Source organism: Phoxinus phoxinus (genome assembly GCF_949152265.1).
Source record: "Phoxinus phoxinus genome assembly, chromosome: 11".
In the NCBI taxonomy this organism is placed as follows: domain Eukaryota; kingdom Metazoa; phylum Chordata; class Actinopteri; order Cypriniformes; family Leuciscidae; genus Phoxinus; species Phoxinus phoxinus.
In genome coordinates this window covers 23,279,714-23,294,557 of record NC_136886.1, presented here as the reverse complement: position 1 = coordinate 23,294,557, position 14,844 = coordinate 23,279,714, and the positions used below count along the sequence as shown (strand labels likewise).

The following is a 14,844-nucleotide window of genomic DNA, read 5'->3' as shown; positions in this document are numbered from 1 at the left end:
CTGGCTATATCTGTTGCAGCCAGGTCAGACCTGATTTCGCGGGACACGAGGGAGATAACTTACTATTATTATACCAGGTGAATAAATATTGATTTTAAGATGTCTTTATTGCTAATAGGCTTTATAAAAATGTTAGGCTGTGACGGCGCTGACCGGCGCTGTGAACGTCACTAATAATATAAAACTCATTTTAACAGCACGGGTCTATTTAATCTAAGTAATTAAGTGAAAATAATAATCCAATTGCTAAAAAGCACATTTCCAAATAAGCACATAAATTCCACTAGGAAAGAAGACAGATTAAATGCGTTCTTACCGGATTCAGTAGGCTAGACTATATTTTTGTGTCTTTTCCATGCGTGATGGTGAAACTTCGGTGGCATAACGTACACCGCAATCTCCTTTTTTAGGGTCACCTGTAACTGGTTTTAACCATGTATATTTTTTCTCCCATTCCTTATCATACGAACAAAGACGCTTTTTCTTCTCGGGAGCTCCGGATAGATGCATTTTTCTGTTGCAATTGTTGTTTTTTTTCTCTCTCTCTCAGTGTTTGTTATCCCGCTCTGGAACCAATAATAACGGCTGCGCATGTTCAGTATTTTCTTATTAACATTTTTATTGTAGAATTGTAATTTAAAAGGACGATGAAATAAAATGATGCAGACAAAATTAAAATGCGGGACTGCTTATGACTTGCGGGACAAAGCTTCAAACTTCGGGACTTCCTAGTTAGTGTGTGTGTGTGTGTGTGAGAGAGAGTGAGTGAGTGCGTGCGTGTGTGACATATAGGCTAGGCTACTATATGTGCGAGTGAATGTCTGCGTGTGAGACGGCACGCGATGACTGGTCAGAAAGCAACGTGTAGTCTGACATGTTTCTTGTCCACGACACGACAAGATTTTCGAAGTCAAAATCGTGTAATCTGACACAGTGACTATCGTAACAGACAAAAAAAATCGTGTAATCTGAACCAGGCATAAGATTATTATTCACGTCGGCACTAATGATGTTCGACTCCGCCAGTCGGAGATCACCAAAATTAATATTAAAGAGGTGTGTGAACTTGCAAGTACGATGTCAAGCACTGTAATTTGCTCTGGCCCCCTTCCTGTTCGCCGGAGTGATGAGATAGTTAGTAGATTGTGTTCACTCAATGGCTGGCTGTCTGGGTGGTGTCCACGAAATAATATAGAATTCATAGACAATTGGAAAAGTTTTTGGGGCAAACCTGACCTGTTGAAAAGAGATGGTATTCATCCCTCCTGGCAGTGGCGATTCTAGGGGGTGGCCTGGGGTGGCCAGGGCCACCCCTGAAAGCTCATTGGCCACCCCTGTGGCCACCCCAGATCTGATAGGTAGTTGCATGTTCGTCAACACAACAAGAGATGCTGTCAATGATGACAGCTGATCAACTGATTTAGGGCCAGTACAATGTTCAAAAGTTACTTTTTAAAGAAGCACCTTAATCCTTAAAATATTTTTGGTCTGTTGGCATAGGGGTGGAACGGTACATGTATTCGTATTGAACCGAAACGGTTCGGTGCATGAATTTACACGGAGAATACATGGTATAAAAAATAAATAAAACTCACGTGCAAATTAATGAATTTAATGCTGCGGAACTACTGCTAGATACGCGGGTTATTTGTGGAAACCTAATCTGTAGCCCCGCTTTAAACTAGGTTTGTTTATACTTTCGCCTGCCTCCGCAGCGCGAGCCTCCGATGACTGCGCGCGCGCCTCCCCAAATGGACGAGGCATTTACTTCGCGCTCGCCGGTGTACTATTCTTTGAAACGACAGGATGCGACTCGGTGTTCTCTAAACCACCAGGAATCGGCGGCGAGAAGTAGTAAGGTACATTCGTGAATGTTTATTTAAGTACAACACTTTAGTAGACCAAAACCACACTACAAAAGAGTCGTGTAAAGCAGTAAACCAGATTATTCCGTGACATTAGAGAGAAAAAATGCATATGAGAACGTAACCTACAACTAAATTAACGTTACATATTTTCTAAACATTTTTATTTAGTTTTGTGAACCTTTTTATAAAACATGGCCATTTATTTTTGATTAGGCAATCAGCACGTAAATAAGAGATGCTGTAGCCTATTTTCAGTTTTATGGCTGATTGTCTTATTTTGTTTACAAGTTAATGTTAACTAACTTAATGTTAACAAGATAATGTGGGGTACTTATTGTTTACTGTTTACATATTACTTTACACACTTCAGGCTGTTGTAGCTGCTCATGGGACTGTATGACACTAGGTGGTACAGACTGAGACATGCACAATAAAATAAAAATGCCTTCTGCATTTTTGTTTTGCTTTTCCCTCCATTGTACCGAATTCATACCGAACCGTGACTTCTGTGTACCATTCCACCAGTTGGCATCATTGTCTTGTGGTCTTATGGCCTATGTGAAAGCATTTTGTTGCAGGAGAATGAGCAAAAAGCAAGAACTAGCTACCTCTATTGCACTTTGTTACTATTATTAGAATCCTCTATTGTTCATGCGAGTTTCAAGGTTTACATAACATTACTTTATAGTAGATATGGCCACCCCACACTAGCTTTGTGTCCCATCTTGGCCACCCCAGTAAAAATGTCCTGGATACGCCACTGCCTCCTGGGATGGTGCTGCTCTTCTCTCTAGTAATTTGGCTCATAGTCTTAGAGATAAAACATGACAATCTGGGCCTCAGGTCAGGAAGCAGACAGACTGGCTTAACCGACCGTCTGCTAGCGGCCTCACGTCACCAAGGTCAGATAAATCCCATCACATAGAGCCTCTTTCACCTAGATATCATCATATAGAGACTGTGTCTGTTCCCCGAACTTGGAAATCAAAAACACGTTCAAACCCATCTAAGGTTAAAAATTTAATTGATCTTCAACAAATAAAAAATAGATATAATACAAATGAGCAAATGATAAAGCTTGGGTTGCTGAATATTCGATCTCTTACTTCAAAAGCGCTAATAGTTAATGATATGATTACAGATTATAACCTAGATGTGCTGTGTTTAACAGAAACCTGGCTAAAACCAAACGATTACATTGCTTTAAATGAGTCAACCCCACAAGATTACGGTTATAAACATGAACCTCGTCTGAAACGCAAAGGAGGAGGTGTTGCTGTAATTTATAGTAATATTTTCAAAACCACTAAGAAATCTAGTTGTAAATATAATTCTTTTGAAGTGTTGGTGCTTAATGTAAAAATATATAGTGTAAACGATAAATCACGTTTGAAAATTCTGCTGGCTACTGTATACAGGCCACCAGGGCACCATACAGACTTTATCAAAGAATTTGCGGACTTTCTATCAGAATTAGTATTGGCTGCAGATAAAGTACTACTTGTTGGTGACTTTAATATACACATAGATAATGAAAAAGATGCATTGGGATTGGCATTTAAAGACATTATAAACTCAATTGGAGTTAGACAACACGTGTCAGGACCGACTCATTGTCGTAATCATACTCTAGATCTAATACGATCACATGGAATAGATGTTGATGCCGTTGAAATACTGCAACAGAGCGATGACATCTCAGATCACTATCTAGTCTCGTGTAAATTACATTTAGCCAAGGCTGCAAAGCCGACTCCGTGTTATAAATATGTTAGACCGATTACTTCTGCTACTAAAGATGGCTTTATCAATAATCTTCCTAATCAGTTTCATCATCTCAGCATCCCAGATAGCTTAGAAGAACTCGATATTGCAACAGAAACTTTTAACTCTCTCTTTTCCAGCACTTTAGACACAGTTGCTCCGCTGCGCTTAAAGAAGATTAAAGAACATAGTCCAACGCCGTGGCACAACGAGCACACTCAGGCCCTTAAGAGAGCAGCCAGAAAAATGGAGCGCAACTGGAAGAAAACAAAACTAGAGGTGTTTCGGATTTCATGGAAGGAGAGCTCGATTGCTTACAGAGAGGCTTTAAAAGCTGCTAGATCTGCTTATTTTTCAACCCTATTAGAAGAAAATAAACATAATCCTAGGTATTTATTTGAAACAGTGGCTAAACTAACGAAAAAGAAAGCTTCAAGCCCAGAAGCTTCCAAGAAACACAGCAGTAATGACTTTATGAACTTTTCACTTATAAGATCGATAATATCAGGGACAAAATTATAACTATGCAACCGTCTAATACAGTATCGCATCAGGAAGTGCATTGTAGTCTCCCTGAGGGAAAATTTGATTCATTCATTGCTATAGGAGAGGAAGAATTTTGCAAACTCGTTAAATCATCTAAATCCACAACGTGCATGTTAGACCCTATACCGACTAAGCTGCTGAAAGAGATGCTTCCAGATGTCATAGATCCTCTTCTTAATATCATTAATTCATCTTTGTCTCTAGGATACGTACCAAAAACCTTTAAGCTAGCTATGATTAAACCGCTTGTTAAAAAACAGCAACTTGATCCTACAAAACTAGTCAATTACAGGCCGATCTCTAATCTGCCATTTCTGTCAAAGATATTAGAAAAAGCAGTATCCTCACAACTGTGTTCCTTTCTGGAAAGAAATGATATCTGCGAGGATTTTCAGTCCGGATTTAGACCGTACCATAGTACCGAGACAGCTCTCGTTAGAGTCACAAATGATTTGCTCTTATCATCCGATCGTGGTTGTATCTCTCTATTAGTATTACTGGATCTTAGTGCTGCATTTGACACCATTGACCACAACATCCTTTTAAATAGACTCGAACATTATGTTGGCATTAGTGGAATTGCACTAGCATGGTTTAAATCATACTTATCTGACCGTTATCAGTTTGTAGCAGTAAATGAAGAGATGTCTTATCAATCACAAGTTCAGTATGGCGTACCACAAGGCTCAGTACTAGGACTGCTGCTGTTCACTCTGTATATGCTACCATTAGGAGATATCATTAGGAAACATGGAATTAGCTTTCACTGTTATGCCGACGATACTCAGCTGTATATTTCTTCAAAACCTAACGAAACCTACCAATTCACAAAATTAACGGAATGCATAGCTGATATAAAAAATTGGATGACTAGTAATTTCCTACTACTAAATTCAGAAAAAACAGAGATTCTAATTATTGGACAAAAAACTTCCACACGTAATAACCTAGAGTACTGTCTAACACTTGATGGCTGCTCTGTTAAGTCTTCGTCGTCGGTTAGGAACCTGGGTGTGCTCTTTGATACCAATCTTTCATTTGAAAGTCATGTGTCTAGTATCTGTAAAACCGCTTTCTTCCATCTTAAAAATATATCTAAATTACGTCATATGCTCTCAATGAATAATGCAGAACAATTAGTTCATGCGTTTATGACCTCAAGGCTAGATTATTGTAATGCTCTTCTGGGTGGCTGCCCTGCACGCTTAATAAACAAACTACAGCTAGTTCAAAACGCAGCAGCTCGAGTTCTTACTAGAACCAGGCAGTATGACCATATTAGCCCCGTTCTGTCAACACTGCATTGGCTGCCTATTAAACATCGTATAAATTTTAAAATATTGCTGATCACTTACAAAGCACTAAATGGTTTAGCTCCGCAGTACTTGAGCGAGCTCTTAACTTATTATAGTCCTTCACGTCTACTGCGATCTCAAAATTCCGGCCAGTTAATAATACCTAGAATATCAAAATCGACTGCTGGCGGTAGATCCTTTTCCTACTTAGCACCAAAACTTTGGAACAGTCTTCCTACCATTGTCCGGGAAGCAGACACACTCTGTCAGTTCAAATCTAGACTAAAAACACATCTCTTCGGCCTAGCATACACATAACACATTATAGACTTATATAATTAGGCTGCATAGTTTAGAACAGCCGGGACCGGGAACACTTCCCGTAAATCCTGATGTACTTGGTACATCATAATAAGGATGGCGTCTACGCTAATATTAGTCTCTCTGTCTATCCCGAGGTTTACTGCTGTCCACCGGAACCAGGCCGTATCCAGATCTGATGAAGGACCAGCGCCAGGACATGACGACGACGCCGCTGACCTGAAGTGTCAACCAGTCTCTCCTCCTCTCCACTCCGACTTCAACCAACCGGAACTGGACAAATACTCTGATTCATTCTGAACTTCATACACTGTTCACTCATTGGCCAGAGGAGAACTGGCCCCCGACTGAGCCTGGGTTCTCCCAAGGTTTTTTTCTCCATTCTGTCACCTGATGGAGTTTTGGTTCCTTGCCGCTGTTGCCTTACCTTCTGGCTTGCTTAGTTGGGGACATTTAATATTCAACAATATTATAGATCTGCCTTAAAGGTGGATGATGATGAAATTGTTTTTTTTGTATTATTTTCATGTTATCACTGTGAAGCTGCTTTGATACAATCTGTATTGTAAAAAGCGCTATATAAATAAAGATGACTTGACTTGACTTGACAAAATAAGCCTACAACAGCAGAAGTAAGCCCTGTTGGTGAAATTAAAGTTTAAACACTCTTCAATAAGGCTTCAGTAGTTTACTAGTTTACATGCAGTGAAAGTACAATACACCTATTGCATTTATTACTCTTTTTTAATATATGAATTTCAGCAATTAATAATACAAACTTTTTAAAATAAAAACCTATATTTTCATTAACATTGCCAAAAGTAAAAAGGTAACGCATGTTTTGCTGTTAGTTCATGCTACTTACTACAGTAGTCAACATTTGAAGTGGATCTTAAAACTACTTCTTCACTGCTGATTCCTGGTGGTTTAGAGGAGTATTACTCCGAGTCACCCCCTGTCGTTTCACAGAATAGCACAACGGCGAGCGCGTCAAGTATAAACGCCTCGTCCGTTTGGGGAGGTGCGTGCACAGTCAGCAGAGACTCGCGCTCGTGCGGACGCGTCGAGTATAAACAAGGCTTTAGGCGGCCAAAGTGCTGCGGGAAACCCTGTGTACGTTAACATGCCGGACAGTCGGACACCTATTCAGCCTGTTGTTCTGTGTGCTATTGTGTAGCTGAATAACTTGCCTTTCCAGATTAAATGTCTGTTCTTGGTCTTTGATTTTTTAAAATACATTTCTAAATAAATGCGACTTATAGTCCAGTGCGACTTATATATGTTTTTTTCCTCTTCATGACGCATTTTTTGACTGATGCGACTTATACTACGGAGCGACTTATAGTCTGGAAAATAGTCTGATACACATTAGAGGATGGATACCCGACCCGAGCCCGACGGTACCCGCCGGTACCCGACGGGCCGGGCCGGGTTCGGACAGATATTTAGAAATGATGTTCGGGTTCGGGTCGGGCTCGGTCACATCAGCGCGATAAGGCATTGAACATTTTAAATTTAAAACAGCTTATGTAGGTAGCCGATGTGCCTGATGCTTTCACTTGATGCAAACGTTCGTTTTTGTGATTAAAATACATGTAAAATATTACCATAACATCCGTCTTCCTGTGTGCGGACATTTGTTTATGTAGCCGTGACAACGAAACGCGTGCATAATGTGCGCGCGCCTGTGTCAAGAACGCTTGTTGCTCCGCGCACTGATGCGCTCATTCTGTTGACATTTCCGATTGCCTTCCTACAGTTGCTTAATAAAAGCGGGCTTTCCACACAAACAAACGTACAATTGTCATTAGTATGAGAAAAAAATGGGATTTTAACTGTCGGGCTCGGGTCGGGCTCGAACATAAATATCTTTGTGCCTGTCGGGCTCGGGTCGGGTTCGGTTACTGCTCTGTCGGACGCGGGCCGGGCTCGGACTGAAAAAGTCGGCCCGATCCGCACTCTAATACACATACACGATTTCTTACAGATGTTTACATTAACTTAAAGGGGTCATAATGCAATTTTTGTACAAGTTAATATGATTATTTAGGGTCTAAATGAAAAGTTAGTAATATACTTAAATTAAAAATTCTCAATAGTATTGTAAGAAAACACTAATTTTACCTGGTCAAAAACAGCTGTTTTCAGCACGCCATTTAAGTGCATGTGTCTTTAAATGATAATGAGCTTTGCTCACCCCACCCTCTGTTCTGTGGGGCGTTTTGACACAACACACGTGGAGTGTTGCCTTGACAACAGTTGAGGGTATATTTTGGAGAAAGAATGGCAGTTGGAGTCTCTGAGGACACATCTGTGCAACCGTATCATTTGAACCAGTGTCGGACCCCAAAACAAGATGACGGCCCCGAAGAAGTTCGTCAATTAAGGCTTAAACAGGACGTTTCTGAATGGTTGGTTAAAGTAATATCACTTTGATCTATCTTTGTATGTACTGGCAGGGTAGAGTAGTGAGATACAAACGCTATGTATTTACTGATGTATATACGTTAGTTCATTGACAGATTGATGTTACAGCTAATGGTCATGACAAACTTTTTTTCTGTAAATGTAGGCTTGTCAGTGATGAATAAAACTTTACACTCACTTCTTCTGGAGGAGCAGCAGGAACACGAATAGTTGGTGCCGATTCTTTTTCAGGAGCAGCTTTTTAGCAAAACCAGCTTTATACTGACCCTTGTTTATAAAGCAGTCTGGTGAGAAATGATTCGCGCAAACATGAAAGCATAGACGTTGATCGTGGGGAATATTCCCTTCGAAAACAAAACTCAGCGGTTCGGATTTAGGAACATCAAAATGACTGCTGTGTTCGTTATTACACCCAAGAACAGAACACCACAATCGCTTAGACGTCATTCTGCTCCAGCGTATCAACAATGGCGGACTATGATGACAGCTTGCTCAGGGCGGGTCTGTATTAAAACGCTGCTGTCAATTAACAATCGTGGGAGGGGCGTCCGACCGTGTGACGTCACACAGCTCTATTTGAGACAGGGGAAAACATATAAGGAGATAAAATAAAATAAAACACTGGATGGATTTTTATCATTATATGATGGTTGTGTACAGGCACAGCCAACACACATTTCAGTACAATCAACTTGTAAAAGTGCATGTACCATTATATGACCCCTTTAAGACAAAACCAACTGTTTATGTGAACCTTTTGTTTTTTACACTTTAAATGCAATAAAACGATAAAGAGAATGTAGTTTAGTGCACGCGCTGTGACAGCTGGCTGTCTGTGCATTGCATTTAGGTGTTTGCACTCATCAAATTTAAACTGGCAAGGAGCGCCGCCGCGTCTCTCATACACAGTTTGAAAGCGGCTGAAATCACACTAATGCTGCGTTCACACCAAACGCGAATATGCGTCAAAATTCGCGCCTGCCGCGTCTGGTTATTCGCGTGACCACTTTGTGTTCATTCGCGCGTCAAGAGCGGAATTGACGCGCATAAAAAAAAAAGTTTGAAGCGAAATTTACGCGCGTCACGCGCGTCAAGAGGCGAAAGTCAGTTTCGAGACCCGCTGGCGGCCATCTTTTTACAAGATGTCTGATGAGCGATCATTTACCGAGAGAGTCACCGCACTGTATTTACTCTGGAGAGCAGAACAGCGGCGTAGGGATCATCGTCGCCGTATTTGGGTCCACCAGACCCTTCGGAGGCGAACCCAGTTTGGCGAATTTCACCATTTGCTCCAGGAGCTGTGGCTGGATGACGGCCGGTTTCAGCGGTACTTCCGCCTGTCCCGCGCCCAGTTTGATGACCTGCTGTCCCGCATCTGAGCGAGGATCACCCTCCAGGGCTAAAATTATACGTTCCTCCATTTTGAATGAATGACTCTGGGCGGGCCTGCCGCCACAACATCAAGCAGGCTCCTGATTGGTTAACGCGGCGCGAATTTGACGCAGAAGTTCAGATTTTTCAACTCGGGCGGCAGACGTGAATTCGCGTCAAACGCGTGAATGCACAAAAAGCACAATTCGCGCTTAACGCGCGTATCGCGCCAAACGCTCAATTCGCGTCAGCGCCGCGCCAAACACCTCATTCGCGCCGCAAGAACTCCAGACACGCCTAAACGCGCCTTACCATTGACTTAACATTGAAATCACTCGCGCCTGACGCATATTCGCGCTTGGTGTGAACGAGGAGTAACAAGTATCTTGCCGTGTCGTCGATGGATATTGCTTATATTGGATAGCATCCTCGATGTCGGATTAATTTAGGAACTTGAACTACTGTGACGGTGAACATCACGATAACAACTAAGGGGTGAGTGGAACTTGTTTACAGGACCCGCCGGTCACATTTATGCCACAGTCATTTTACAAACAGGTTACCGGTATTCGGTCCTTGATGGCATCGAAGGTGTTATATTTGCTTGTTGAACAGATCACAATTTTTAAACATGCTTTTGAGATACCATTTTGCTGGAGCTGTCAAGGTAGCCTACCATGCCAGTGACGTCACGGACCGTTGAAGTTCAAGATGGCTGCGCCCTAGTAACAAAACAACAAACTAATATCACTGTTTTCCCCCCTTGTAACTACTTCAACAGTTTTAAGTGTCCTACCACAAATAAAAATGATAACAGATCTGTTATATCACCTTTACTTCCTATTTCGTTTCAGTTCCCCTTTAAATCCTCAAGCTCGTTACAGCAGGATGGATTCTGATTGTCAATGCTTTTATCGTTCATCAACTGGATAAAATTGTTCTGAAAGTGATTCCAATGATATCGTTTCTCAGTGCCGTTATTATTGTAGCTGTGGTGTGGACTCCGCTATTCTTTAATATTGAGAACGATTTTTAGAACTATATCTTTATAGTTCCCGTCCTTGGTGTGCCCTTTAGACCTACATATTGTTGCCCTCTTGTTGGTTTGATTGCTTCTATTGTTCTCATTTGTACAGTATGTCGGTTTGGATAAAGATTAGCTCAGGATAAAAAAAATTGTGCCTATGAAGAGTCCTGGTAAACTATACAGTATATGCCAGTTTGTGTGTGTGTGTGTGTGTGTGTGTGTGTGCTCGCTCACTGGTTGATGTCTTACAGGAATGGGTCTCTCTTCTGGCTGTCTGTTGGAGTCTGGTTCGGCGAGAGCAAGATGACTTGATGCAGGATCTGGGGATCTGGGAATACATTCATATAAAAAAATGCATTCATGAAAGAGAAATGCATTCTGATACACAATACAAAATGAAAAAGCATGCTATCAAAACAATTAAAGAAGAAAAGAGTATAAAATAAAAACAGTTACAAAGTAATCAAAGTGACCCTAAAAAAAGTGAGTTTTAATGGAAGATTTAAAAACACTAAGAGATTCTGCATGCCTAATCTCAGAGGGCAGATATTTCCATAGTTTTGGGGCAAATTAAGAGAAATCTCTATCACCCATTAACAATTTGGCGGAACAGTTATAAGTCAAGCTTCAAAAGAGCAGAGATCACTCATTGGAGTGTAGGGGGTAAAGGGCTCTGACAAATATTGAGGAGCCAAAGCATGGAAAGCCTTGCAGGTAAGCATGAGAATTTTAAATTCAATGAATGACAACATGGGGCATAGTCTGTTTCTAAGATGATTTTTTTTTTTAACAGTATTCTGGACATGAGGATAATATGTTAAATTAGCATCAAATATCACTCCCAAATTGAGTTTTGTTTGGAACTTCAGAATAGAGCCATCCACATTTAAGGTAAAATGCTTTCTGTAGGCTGGTGGAGTGGGCCAATGATCATAACCTCAGGCTGCTCACTGTTAAAACAAAGAAAATTGATACATCCATTTCATTCCTCATAAATACCTTGATATAAAGGCCACAGCCACATTATCAGATATCATATTTTAAATATATGCAAATCTGAATGTTCTGGATAAAAATAAAACTTAAGACTGAGTGATCTTAAAAGTTGACCAAGGTGAAAAAAATATAGTAAAGGGCCCAAAATTGACCCTGAGGAACAACTGATTGCACCAAACAAACCTCAGACCTGCATCTACCCATAATAATCTAAGAGGTAGAACTTAAACCATTTTAGTGCAGTATCAGAAACACAGAAGACCGACTGACAAAAAAAATGAAAGACAGCCATTGTCATCACAACACTCACCTGCATATAAGAATAAACAAACAGCACAACACCATATTAGTTGTATTTAACCACGGCGATAAATGGCTAAATAAAAATAACAGTATGCAAAAAGATGCAAGAAAGAAATATCCCAATTACATCTGTTAGAAAAACATTTGTGGACCTTTTGGAATTACCTTGATTTCTCAATTGATTACTCTTAGATTTAAAATATGTAATAAACTATCTGACTAAATTAATAATATACAAATAGTTCTACTTAAATTGTAATCGAAGACACTAAATAATCATTCACAGTGCAGGCAGGAAAAAGTGAACTTAGTAATTTAGCCACTTGTAAGTCCTCCTTTAGCAGGCACAACCTAATGGTGGCAGTAAATTTAGGAGCATCACAGGTAGTCTTGGGCCAGCTTCTTTCTCTTTTTTTTGATAGTGGTTGTTTCCTCATGGTGTCCTTTCTATGAACATCATTCTTGTTCAGTGTTCTTTTGCAAATTCAAACAAAAAGGAGAAAGTCTAATAATTGTGTTCTGCTCAAATTTGCATTTATATCAAAGTTGCTTTCAGGCAAGTCACTGAAATGCCTCTTTGAAATACCTCTCAGGCAGCTAATTTAGTCATGCAAGTACAGCTCCTATCTCTTTGTATGGGGAAACATCAAATTCTCTGAAGCTCTTCAAAAAGCTTACGATTAGATTTCATATTTGAATTCACCAATGAAATCTTACAACAAGTGTCAAATTGTTTCTAAACACTCAAATCATGACAAAAAAACTGGACAGGCCAATGTGGATGTAGAGTCCTACGTGCGTGTCTCAGAACACTGATTGTTTCTATAGCAACCAGAGCTTCTAATGGCAGCTGCAGTGATGCAATGTCTAACCAATTTACCGACCCGCCCCCTTTAGTTACTGTTGCTATGTCCGACAAGTTACGCCGCTCTCACGCCTCACTATGTTCTCACCCAGTGAAAAATACATTGCAGAGAAGAGAGCACACTGACAACGCGCTGACAGACAGGACAGACCAGGTTGATTTTGATATGAAACAAAGTCTCAACTTTCAACTTTTTATTTTTTAAAGAAATCGAAATAATAAATACCGTTTTGTGGCTCTTTAATGTGTCTGACAGATCGCTTGTAGAGCATCAGTTAAAGCTGCTCGTGAACCGATCATCTCTTCCTTCTAGTAAATTTATAGCAGTGGTCACCAAACTCGGCCCTCCTGCAGAGTTTAGCTCCAACCAGGTCCAACACATCTGCCTGAAAGTTTCTAGTATGCCTAGTGAGACCTTGATTAGCTGGTTCAGGTGTGTTTAATTGGGGTTGGAGCTAAACTCTGCAGGACAGCGGCTCTCCAGGACCGAGTTTGGTGACCCCTGATTTATAGCATCAAATAAACATGAATGAAAATAAGAAGGAATGTTGTTTTAACCGCGGAAAGACGTCAGTACACTCTGTTTTTCAAGGTCAAATCCTCCAACGTTAATCTACTTACCCTCCTGACTGCTTTGTCTGACAAAAAATGGTGATGGTGTATTATGATTGGTCAGATCGCCTGTCAATCAAACTCCCTGGGTCAATTGGTGATTGGCTCTTTTATTTAGAAGGTGGGACATAATCATTTCATTGTAATCTGGTAAATGAGAAATAATTGCTGTCTTCTGGTCAACCGCTATAAAGTCAGAACGGGGAATGCGGTTTACTACAGGTTTCAGAAAGAGAATGATCTTAGCGGCAATGAGCCAAATAAGTCGCTGTAGGAATACTTTAATGGATGTGGACCAAATAGTTTAATACGATATAGGCAACGCAAACACAAAGATGGGAAATAAAACGTCATCATGTTTTAAAGAACACTGGCTTAATTAAATGGTGGAAATAACAGATGATGGGAACACCACGGTAACAAAAAACAGAGACATGGCACTAAGGCCGTGTGTCCACCAAAGCGTTTTTAGCCAGCTGAAAACGCTAGGCGCTCTGCTGAAAACGCCTAGCTGCGGGCGCTTGAGAGCGTTTTGGCAGCGCAGTTTTTTTTTTCAGTTGAGACGCATCGTTGCTATGATACAGAATATCTGTTGGTCCGTGTGGTATTAGTCCCGCCCCTCCTCCACTGTGATTGGACGGTTGGCTAAAAAGTGACAGTGATGAGCGCTGCGTTTTACCCAAAGTTGAACATTCAAAGGCGACCTGTAAAAAACGGCGAGAGCTCAGCACTTGAGCGTTAAATATTCGCTCAGCGCCTCCTTACGCTCCTGGCGTTCTAAAAACACGGCGTTTCCATTGAAAAATAAAGCCAGCCGCGTGAAAAAAAACGCTTTGGTGGTCAATTATTGTTGTGTTTTGGGCTGTTCTAATCGGTCACACCAGGAAAAACATTTCTATAGACTGCCAAAAGTTAAGGTTAAGGCACAGCATCAGCTTATCACCCACATGTGTAAATGAAGTAGTTGACTAAAAGTAAAGTAGTTCACTATGGCTACGTTCACACTGTCAGACCTAATCCGATTGGAATCTGATCTAAAGTTATTGATGTCCACACTATGTATCGCAACTGTTCAGATCCGATTTGTGTGTCCATGCAGCTCTTTCGTTTTCCGGAATATCTGCATTGGTTTCTATGGCAATGACGTTGAGTTGACAAGCATACGACAAAAACAACAACCACAACATAAATAGGGTTTTCATTTGCAATAGACATTGTCTTGTTTAAATTTCACAACATGACAATGTGTAGCCGCGCTGGACCACTGCGTCTGAACGAAGCCCATGTCGGGATAAGAAATAGAAGGAAGAATTGTGGGGTCGTCAGTCCATGACAAAGAAGTACAAAGCTTGTACGTATTTTTTACCACATATTAACTTTGGTTTGTCAAAATTTCACACTCTTTCCTGCTTACTAAGTCATTCTCTATATGATTTAGCAGCTTCCATG

The 14,844-nt window shown here is 40.7% G+C and overlaps 1 protein-coding gene across 7 annotated transcripts in view; it reads right to left on the bottom strand.

The window, feature by feature from the left end:
• Positions 1-14,844, bottom strand: part of LOC307007292 (centrosomal protein of 95 kDa-like) — a 276,695-nt gene that overhangs the window by 36,147 nt on the left and 225,704 nt on the right. For 4 of the 7 annotated variants that reach the window (XM_079629107.1, XM_079629109.1, XM_079629113.1 and 1 more), the window contains one exon: positions 10,854-10,947. In XM_079629107.1, the coding sequence (XP_079485233.1) occupies positions 10,854-10,947 (94 nt within the window). The remainder of the gene's footprint in view (positions 1-10,853; positions 10,948-14,844) is intronic. The other 3 variants (XM_079629108.1, XM_079629110.1, XM_079629112.1) reach the window with 1 other exon arrangement.